The sequence below is a fragment of the Squalius cephalus genome (assembly GCF_949319135.1).
Source record: "Squalius cephalus genome assembly, chromosome: 7".
Lineage (NCBI taxonomy): Eukaryota > Metazoa > Chordata > Actinopteri > Cypriniformes > Leuciscidae > Squalius > Squalius cephalus.
This window is the reverse complement of record NC_137128.1, coordinates 25,926,901-25,937,506: the sequence shown is the minus strand read 5'-3', so window position 1 is coordinate 25,937,506 and position 10,606 is coordinate 25,926,901. Positions and strand designations below refer to the sequence as shown.

The window sequence follows — 10,606 nt, the reverse complement described above, 5'->3', positions numbered from 1 at the left end:
ATGTATTGCAGATGAGCAAACACGCCAAAATAAATACATCTTGCAGATGTAAATGCAGACATCAAATAGACGTCTCTGAGATGTAGGGTGAATTCAGGTTGATTGGGACTTTTTGCCATTGAGATGACTGAGAAAAAGTGTCCTATTCAACCTGACTTCACCCCTACTTGTGCTATCTGGGGAGGAATCTATTTTTTTTTTTTTTTTTTTGACGTGCAAAGTGGAACCATTTCTACAGCTCCAGTCACATTCGAGATGTAGCCTATTTGTGAAATTACAATACACTGTTTAATTACTAATAGCAGAACAACACAGAAGTTAAGCGAGATATTACGAAATGGTAAAAGTGTTTGAAATTAAAAAGCAAACGAGATGCTTCACAGTCTACTCAGGACTGCCCAATTGTTTTATTGATATTCCGGAATTGTATGAAAAGATGTCTGCTGCCCTCGCGTGGCTGTGAGAGGAAACGCAACTACTTCATTCCAGCCGTGCAGGTTTCATGAATTTATATAGCCTACATAGGGAGAAAACAAATGATAACATCTAAATGAACTGGTTTTATTCAAGTCAAATATATGTTTTAACATCACTGAACAAATCTACATGCATCACTTTATACCAACAAAACTAATGGGTTAAATCAAAATAGCTCTTTAAGGTAACAATTGCCACTTTTTACAGTTTATTTTAAAAATATTAAACCAATATTTATACAAAGAGTACATTTCTAAGAACCTGGCACTTAGGCTATTTATTCTTCATTGGCACGACAAAAATGTATTGGTTTCAAAAGGTTTTAAAGACTGTTACTCTTTCTCCACTGCACTCCACAATTGTTTTACCAACCTGACAGGACAGATGACTGTTCTCTTCAAAATACCACATCACAGCAATACTAACACATCAGACTTGTTAATCAGAGAAATTGTTTTAGGTTTGCGCATGAACTGGTTAAGTGACCTGTCAGGGAACTCTGTTCAGTCCCAACCAAATGGCTTTCAGTCAATCCCAGTTGTACACATGCACTATGCTCTTTGAATGATAGCTCACACTGCTTTCATTTTTTAGCAAGTAAAAGGTAGCCTATAATTCTTATATAGCATAACTCTGCAAATGTCCCCCTTCATGTTTAAATGTATGTAGCCTATCAAATATGATACATCAGGCTTTTGAGGAACGTTCATTTGTATATCTCTCAGACGTCATGTATCGCATGTTTGGGAGAAATATGTGACAACTGATGTTTATATACATATTTATTAAATTTAAGTATACTTTTATAAAGATCTTACATTACAAGCAATCAGAATTTCGTCTTACAATTTTAAAACCAACCTCACCAAAATGCATATAATTGCTCAGTTTGGGCCTCTGAATAAAAAAAAATTGTTTTTTCCTCCTTGAGTGTGAGCTCTCTCACTATATCATACTATAAAGCCATAATATACATAGCCATAAAAGTCTGATGTGTCTAATATGACACAACATTAAAAAATAAACTAATGTAAACTTGTTTTTAAAGAATGTTTTTAACATTTTATTTTGTTTAAAGGGTAAATAAACTGTTCCGTTTAAAAACTGACATTTATTTCAAATGTCAGGCTTTACAGGGTTAAATCAAAAGCTGAATGTTGTATGCTCATTCTGTTAGACATCCTTAGACATGGAAAAATTGTAAACAAATTTACCAGCGAAAAATCCCATAATGCACTTAAAAAATGGTTCAAGTAGGCTAGCTATTAAATGTTTCTGATTGTTTAATTCAGAAAAACACAACTAAACCTTGTATCACTCCACTTTATGAACGCTTATTATTTTATGATGAAAATGGGGGGCTATAAATTAAGATAAGATAATTATAAATTAAGGCTTAAGCCTAGTCCCAGACTAAAACGCATGTTTGCACTGACATTTCATAAAATATGTCACTGCCATTGTTTTGTCCCAAGATGCACACTGGTAATGTTTTTTAAGGTACGCACGTTTATAAAAGCTACTTTAATGTCCTAATTTTACGAAGGCCAGGTCCTGGCATAGTTTAAGCCCTGTCTGTAAAAACCAAGCCAAAGTTACATTCATTTTAGACTCTCTAGTCTAGAGAAACATCTTGTGGACGCTGGCCGTGTTGTTATTGTCCAGCAGATGGCTCTCTTACACTTTTCAACAGAGCGTCATTTTGTAACGTAAACAAGTTAGAAGACGCCATAGTGGCAAAAATATATATTAAAAAGTCCTAAGTATAATTCAGTCAAAAATAAGGGCTACATTACTCTCTTCGCAGATATATCACGTAAATCTATAGTTTACATTAGCACCTAAGTTAGTGTAACAGCGACTCTAGCTAACTTTGCTAACTTCACAGCGTGGCAAGACAAGCACAACATAGCTTCATAGCTTCACAAAAACGGAAGAATTGAATAGTTTAAAGGAAAAGGAAAGAATAAGAGAATAAAATGTCGCTTTTGAGGAATCACAAGCTCTTGCGTATTTTGCTCATTGTCCTTTCTCAATTCGCTTACATTGCTGCTTTGATTATCAACGCGCTCGCGGGACAAGGAAAAGGTACGTATGTTCATTTATTTACGGTTATATAACTAGTTATATATACACATCTACTTTCTTTTTTTGGCTTTCAAGGTCCATTTCAGCGCAGCACTGGAAATATTTCCGCAAGATACCAGACAGAGATCACTCCTGCAGGATGGACCTTCTCTATATGGGGTATCATATATTCCTGGCTCTCCCTGATGAACGTATATATCCTGACCTGGTTCTGTAGAGGGTACTTCAAACCACACACACTCCACTCACATCAACACATTGCTTATTCACACTGTTTGAAAGACATTATTCTAGTTTGATAGTCTAGTCTGAATTATTTGTTCTCAGGTTGTACTTAAGTCCAGCAATCCTGCCCTCTGAATTCTTTCTCTCATGGATCATCAACATGATTCTGAACAGCACCTGGCTTGTATTGTGGGAAAGAGAGTAAGTTATAGGCAACATAGTTTTCGGCGTAATCATAAGAGTTTTGCTGGGGTTTTTTTTTTTTCTTGTAAAGTATGTCACAGGAGGTCACATGTTTGTTTCTTATTGATTTAGATTGATGATCCCTGCACTTGTGCTGCTTGCCCTGATTGTTTTCACCAACTACCTGCTGATCTTCTTCTCTTGTGTTGGGATACGGACTCATGGATCTTGGCTGAAACAGCACCACCCAAAAGACCTTCTCTGCATCATAGTGTTGGTATGCATTGAACATATTGGATTCCACTTGACAAGAGGCACTCATAATTTTATATCTTTCTTTAAATGGGCATATCACCTAAAATGTAGCGTATTTAACTGCACAGTATCGACTTAAAATATAGCAGGTAAATTAAGTGCAGTACAGATTCACTTGTTTAAAATGGCTGTGCCATACGTGTACCTCAGGTTCAAAATGGTATCGCCACCTATGCAACATGGACAGCCATTGCCACACTGCTCAACTTCACTATTGTGCTGGATATGGCATCAGTTTCCCCAACAAATGCCGCTACAGCTTCTTTATGCATACTTCTCTTGGAAGTAATTATATGGTAATCATAATCATTTATTTTCTGCTACAAATTCTGTCATATTGGGTCAATGACATAATGCACATTTTTTGTTCGTATTCGTGTGTTTGCTTTTCCAACTTTAAACATGCGATGATTTAAATACACTTCTTCTGTTATGAGCGAGCTTTAAAGTTCTGAATGAAAATTAACTTCTGAAATATTGAAAAGCTATTTTTGGGAAGCATAAAGTCAAAAATGTTAGGTGATACAACTGATATCATAATGAAGACAAATTTTTTTTTTTTTTTTTTTTTTTTGACAAGACAACCTTATTAAATAGTTTGGAATTTCAGCAACATAAAACAGGAAATTATATGAGTAAGTGTCCTAAAAGGTCGAAAAATTTGACCTTTTTATGTTGTCACGTGGTGCAATTCTCCAAAAAAATGGTCTTAAAATGTGTTTAAAAAAAACCTCTTTACCTTGAAAATTGTACTTTAAAACCTTTTTAAAAAGATGTTTAATACACAGATATTCAAGGAAAATATGTTTTTAATTTATAAACACCACACCAGTCATTAAACTGAAACCTTTCTTGAAACTAGATTTTTGAAAATCTTTTTCTTTATCGTGGGCACTTTTATGTCATTGACCCATATTTAACATATGATTAAAGGCATTAGATCAGCACACTATTTCTAAAGCGTTCTTTGTTTCTTTGCAACTTCTTCTACAGGTTTACGGTTGAAAACTTTCTAATAGAGAAGCATGTCCGTTACATCCTCACCGTTTACCCTGTGATTATCTATGCTCTAATTGGAAGCTTAAGCAAGCATTATGACGCAGCAGAACCTGGCCGCAACGCAGTATTTTCAGGTAAGTCAATGATAAACACGTCTATGACCATGTCTTTGTGGTTGACCATAAATATAGCATCATTAAGGTACAAAGTGAAAGACCTCGCAATATGTTACATATTAATGCAGCATTGTGCTCACAGTGCTTACAGTGTCATGCTCTTATTTTCCACAGTGGTGCTCCTTGTGATGGTCTGTATTGTGTTAGTGGTGCGGGTGGGTCTGGTGGTTTGGAGACACAGGACTCAGCCTCTCTTCCATGAAGTGAACCATGAAGTCCTGATGTCACCAAACAGCGGTGCTGATAACTAACCAAATATCATAAACACATATGTTTCAGCATTAAATATTGAAGATGACATATCCTGAATGATAACCCTTCCAGGTTTGCAGTACCTACATAAATGTGTTTCAGCTGGGGCAGATGCTTATATTTGCATGTAACTGTAGCAATTTTCTGTTTAATATGAGCTTGTGCCAGGCCATATATATTAATTGTGCCTTACATTATGAGGCATTCTGCTCTGTTCTGTATTATACACTACCATTCAAAAGTTGTCTTATGCTCACCAAGGCTGCATTTTTTTTATCAAAATACAGTAAAAACATTAATATTGTGGAATATTGTTACAATTTAAAATAACTTTTCCATTTTAATATATTTTTTAAATGTAATACTGTGTGTATATGTATAGTTACTCGTGACCAAAAATAATAGTTTTATACCTGACAGTATTTTGACTTGCTAGTTACTATAAGATTTACATGTGTGTGTATTTACATTAAAATGTTGTAATTTAGCAGACTCTGTAATCCAAAGCAAAATACAAATAAGAAACATCATAAGCAATATGTCATACAAGAACCAATAATAATAACAAAACCACGTTTCAAGAGTAAGTAGTACAGAAGTCATAGGAGGAGTAAAAAACAAAAAATGTCCCTTTTGTTTGTTTTAAATGTGCAGTAAGCGATTTCTGAGAAACGCTGTTGAAAGTAGAGCCCTGCTTGGGATGGATTATTCAGTTGCGCTCCCGTAGGATTCTGTCCCGCTCCCGCCCGCAACATTCATGTTTTGTCCCGCTCCCGCCTGCATAAAAGTATAAATAGATTTTTCTGTACCTCCATGAAATAGGCTACTTTCAAGTTAGCCTACGTGTCGCCACCACCTACACATTAGCATAAATGCTCCAGATAAATTATTTGTTATTAAAGCAATAACATTCACAAACCACTGTTAATTTAACATAAAAGCAAGCAGGCTACTGTGTGCATGGTTTGGTATGACTGAATGCGCGCAAAGTGTGCTCCCTTTCCTAAAAAGCTGGCATCTCTGCTGACTGCACAATGAATCTTTCATAATATCTACACTTTGTTTGTTATAATCAGGATTTGCCGGCATGCAGAATTCAGCACTGAACAAAAAGTCTGTTTTGAGCGGTGAGGGGATTCTATCTTAAATGCATCTGATTGGCCATTGCGTTCAGGATTTTATTCAACGCTGCAAACATATTTTAAATAGAAACTCTGGCCTGTAAATCATTTCTATTTTGTTTTAGTGTTTCTTGTTGATTTTGTGCAACAGATGAATAACAATTTATTCGGTTTTAGATGTTTGATTTATAGATATTTCTATTTTGCGGGAGTCCCACAGATCGTTTTATTCTCCCGCAACCCGCACACACACGAGTGCATTACCGCCCGTGCCCGCACTCGGCCATCAAATCTAGTCCCGCGCCGCATTCTGTTACGTTGGGTCCCGCGGGTTTAGGTTGAAAGTGGATCGGACCGATCACTAAAACACACTTGTAGCCAATCAGCAGTAAGGGGCGTGTCTACTAGGTGCCTGTGTTGCATAGCCTGTTTGTGAATCAAGATAGGGGTATGAGCCGTTTGGGTAGAGGCGTGTTTGTTTTTGTGATTTCAAATATCAACAGCGTTTCTCAGAAATTGCTTACTGCACCTTTATGTTGTTAAGTGTTGTAAAAGACATAATACTTATGAAAAGTTCATTTATGAATGTTTAATAGTTGAAATGCATCTGATTTCACTGTGAAAATCTCATTGTTGATGATTACTAAAGGTTTACCAGAGACGTTGCATGATACACACTAAGATGAATGATTCGTGACAAACAACTCTGATATATGTTTAGTACAAGTGCTCTGGAAACCACCTTAGTGTTGATTGCAAGCTTCTGAAACCATTGAGCTTTCAACAGTGATTACAAAGACAGGGTTGCCACACATTTTGTGTGAGTAAACACGCTTTGATCACGGCTCTTCGTGTACATTTACTTTGGTGTGGATGTGAACTGAAGCATCTTGTCATGCATGTTGTTGCCCTTTGGAATGTGTGTGTCTCCTGGCAGCAGCTGCAGCAGGATTGACCCTGTGTACTTTGGCTTGTTCACTACAGGATGAATTACTTATGAGAAAGTAAAAGACAAATAAAGGACATTTTTTCCTCCCAGGAGATTAACATCCCCTCCATTTCAGACTCGCTTACCCTGTGCATATGAAAGTACTATGTCATTTTATTCTAATGAAACAAATGTTGCAAAACAGCATACTGAGTCTTCTTGTGCTTATTTCTAAATTAACACTTTTTATTGTTGTTTATAACATTTAAGTTATTTAAGGTTTGTAACATGAGTTTTTTAAGAAAAAAAAGGTTAGATACTACATAGGCACATTATCTTTTCAGATTTATTTTAGACATTGTGTATCAGAAACATGAATATGAACATCATATTATCAAGCTGTACCTATTATTCACAATTTACTGCTGATTGCTGCACAAAAATAAACATTTAATTGGAGTGAACAAAATTCATTTAATAATGTAGGATTTAAGACACTACATTACAAGACATCAATTGTTTCTTTGAACTGCCATTTTTGTGTGAGAGCAATTTAACATTAATTGTCCAATTATTGCTTCAACTGGCTTGCTCACATGTTAAGCCGCTTGCACCGCTGTTGACATATTCCTCTTGTCTTTCCTTAATGTAATTTGCAACCTTTTCTCTCAAACATGTTTCCAAGTGATATACAGTAAATATCAGGGCGATATCAATGAGCCAGATGCAGAACAAGAAGTAACGAGTCCATTCGCCAAAATTGTCTTGAAGATCACAAAAAAACATGAGTGAATGATACATTTTTAGTTGTTAATGGGTTCAGTGCCTTCATAGAATCCTTGTGTGTGTGTGTGTGTGTATGTATATATATATGTGTAGCAGTAAAACGCAATATATATAAAACAGTAAATGAATGCATTTCTTACCAAATATCCCGTTTGCTTTCATGTCTTCTCAAAATATACCTGAAAAAATAAAATGGATAAAGTTACATGTACTTACAAAGTCACTTAAATGTGTAACAAATTTAAAAAAGATTATTCCCGTAAGTAGACTCAAGAGTACTAACCAGCATCAGTCAGCAGCAACAATGAGGTTTGGTTTCATACCACTGTACTTGCTGCTATGCAGAGTTTAAACTGGTGTTAAAATACACTTCCTCTGTTGTGGCTGAAATGTTGAGTCAAATGCTATTTTTATGTTCGGACTAAAAAGAAGATGCGAGTCAAGTTTTTTTTAAGCAGAAATGTACTGAATGATTGTAAATTATTTATAATAAGTTGAGCAATTAACATCTGTTTTTATAAAATGACAGAAAATGGGAAATACCATGAATGCAGATGTCTGTCAGATATGAATATAGACCATTTGGGAGCAGACATGGGGGCGTGACATTTGGTATTTTGACATGACATTTGGGGGCAGTTGCGCACACATTATGGTGGCAGAAAAACAGTGGTAACAAATGGAGGAAAATGGGCGAGATCCACGGAGTAAGACAAAACATGTCGTCTTGTGCCTTTGGAAGTCAGAATTGGAATGAAGAAAAGATGGTCTTTCTTTTTTACAGAATACCGTCATCGAAAAAGCCCTTTAAGGAGCTGTTTTCATGACACCATTTTCAACTAAAAACAGAAAACTTTTTGTGTTTCACTCTTTGTATTTTGGCCGTTCATTTACACAACAACAGCATTTTAGGGGGATGAAAACACAAACTTTTGAAAACAGGTTTCTAAGAACACATTTTTGAAAATGATACAGTTATCGCCTCCGTGTAAACTACAAAAATGTGAATTTGTGAAAACAGTGACGCCATGTGCGTGCATATTACACGTTCAGTCCACAGTTTCTTTACAAAGTGACGTCGCCAACATGGCCTGGCATGCATAATACAGCTTTTTTTAGTCGTTTTCATGGATCCGTGTGAACGGGGGTCATTTTGACAACGTTGTTGTGTACGTGAAGCTTTTCAAAAAAATGAGGAACAACAAGGAACAACTTTTCTGTGTTTAGTACATCGTTGTCGTGTAAACGTAGGCCTACCTTAAAGCAAAAAAACAGACATTTATGGTTGCAATAAACAGACTGGACTGATGAAACCTGCGACGAGTACCCCTATACTATTAAAACATGAATTTGATTCAAATAATAGATCTACATAATAGTCACATATGCAAGTCATATGGGTTGTGTATTATCCCTGCAGTTACAGCATAAAATTATATTTGGTTACACTTTATTTTAAGTTCTTTGTTACTCTGTAATTGTACATTTAAGAAGCAACTACATGAACTTTGCAACTTATTATAGGGTTAGGATTAGGGCTTTGTTTGGTTTAGGGTTAGTTGCATGTAATTATTTGTTAGTTACTTGTAATTAATCATTATTTGTTATTTGTCTATTTTCCAAAAAAAAAAAAAAAAAAAAGATAAGATAATCCAGTAGCCTTAAGATAATCCAGTAGCCCTACTGCCTTTGGGGGTTCTTCTCCGTTATCATTGTGATATGTAGTATAATTGTTGTCACAGGATGTATTGCTAGTAGTCTCCTCATGGTAAAGCAACAGAGGTGACAAACAATCCTATTTGAGAGAAACCATGTGAAGCGGATGTAAGTAACACATATTACTTCCGTGGTTCAGTACTGCAGAAGGAAACATCCAGAAAAGGGAGAACAAGAAGAGAGTTTTGTTTTTTGTCTTTTATTGTGTTTGTCTTTCACTATCTCACTATCGCAGTATATCAAACCGAATGGATTTAATTTATTACATCAATGTAACAGCTGCAATTAACACGCTTGGAAATGGATGTCTTCAATGAGTGTATGTGTTTGATAACATAACTCTTAAATAAAATTGGTCAAAGATCATTATACAAAGCTCTCTGACTGCTTTCACGCTACTATTGGATATTAAGGATAAGATTATTGTCAGTCATTAAAGGGGTGATGAACTGAGAAATCTATTTTTCCTTGAGCTTTTGACATATAAGAGGTCATCATACAATAAGAATATCCTGTACATTTCAGAACTGAAAACTTCCTTGTTAGTCCAAAGCTTTTATTGACACCAGGCACAGCGAACGACAGGTTTTTCAAAGTGGGGAACTATGACGTCAAAGGGTATCAAACAGCAACTCCGCAGAAGAAGATCAACGCCTACTTCAACACTGCCTGTTTAGCCCCGCCCACCGATTCACGCATTACATGAAACTTATTATAATATACAAAACTGTCATCCAATCATAGCAGTGGGCGTTTACTTCCAAGTCTTAAAGGGATAGTTAATTTTGAAATAAAATTTTGGTATGTTTTAGCTTACCTCAAGGGCATCCAAGATGAAGGTGTCTTTTTTTCCACAGTAGTTTCAATTTTGATATTTTTAGGTCAAACCGTTCTTGTCTGTCAGTCATTTAATGCAGGTCTATGGTCACTGTCTCAAAGAGCATGCACAGAGTCCAAATTAAAACAATTCCCCATCGTCCAAATTAAACAATTCCCCATCGTAAGTACACATTGATGGCCTAAGACACGAAACGAGCGGTTTGTGTGAGAAAACGAACAGTATTTATATCGTTTTTACCTCTTATACACAAGGTTATTATAGTTTTGCTTTTTTAAATTAGTTTTTATTTTAATATCATTTTCAATTTTGCTTTAAATTTAAGTTTAGTTTTAGTTCGTTTCATTAATGGTTTTGTTAGTTTTAGTTTAGTTTTTATTTTGCAAACACATTTCTATTTAGTTTTTATTTTATTTAGTTTCAGTTTTAGTTTTAGTAATTATAGTTTAGCAGAGCAAACAGAACACTTCCAGGGTAGACCAAAGCGAGACGCACAATTTCA

The 10,606-nt window shown here is 35.5% G+C and overlaps 1 protein-coding gene and 1 long non-coding RNA gene across 2 annotated transcripts; one reads left to right on the top strand and one right to left on the bottom strand.

The window, feature by feature from the left end:
* The first annotated feature begins 2,143 nt into the window (after positions 1–2,143).
* Positions 2,144–6,966, top strand: LOC307162048 (uncharacterized protein). The gene is made up of 7 exons (XM_079877115.1): positions 2,144–2,565; positions 2,641–2,785; positions 2,893–2,991; positions 3,106–3,250; positions 3,439–3,584; positions 4,282–4,421; positions 4,578–6,966. The coding sequence occupies exons 1-7, from the start codon at positions 2,457–2,459 to the stop codon at positions 4,712–4,714; spliced, it is 921 nt and encodes a 306-aa protein (XP_079733241.1). The 5' UTR covers positions 2,144–2,456; the 3' UTR covers positions 4,715–6,966.
* LOC307162049 lies at positions 6,808–7,864 on the bottom strand. Its single transcript, XR_013821847.1, has 3 exons — positions 7,834–7,864; positions 7,691–7,729; positions 6,808–7,528 (listed from the first exon to the last, which is right to left on the bottom strand). It is a non-coding gene; the product is annotated as an uncharacterized lncRNA (long non-coding RNA).
* Between the last annotated feature and the right edge of the window lie 2,742 nt (positions 7,865–10,606).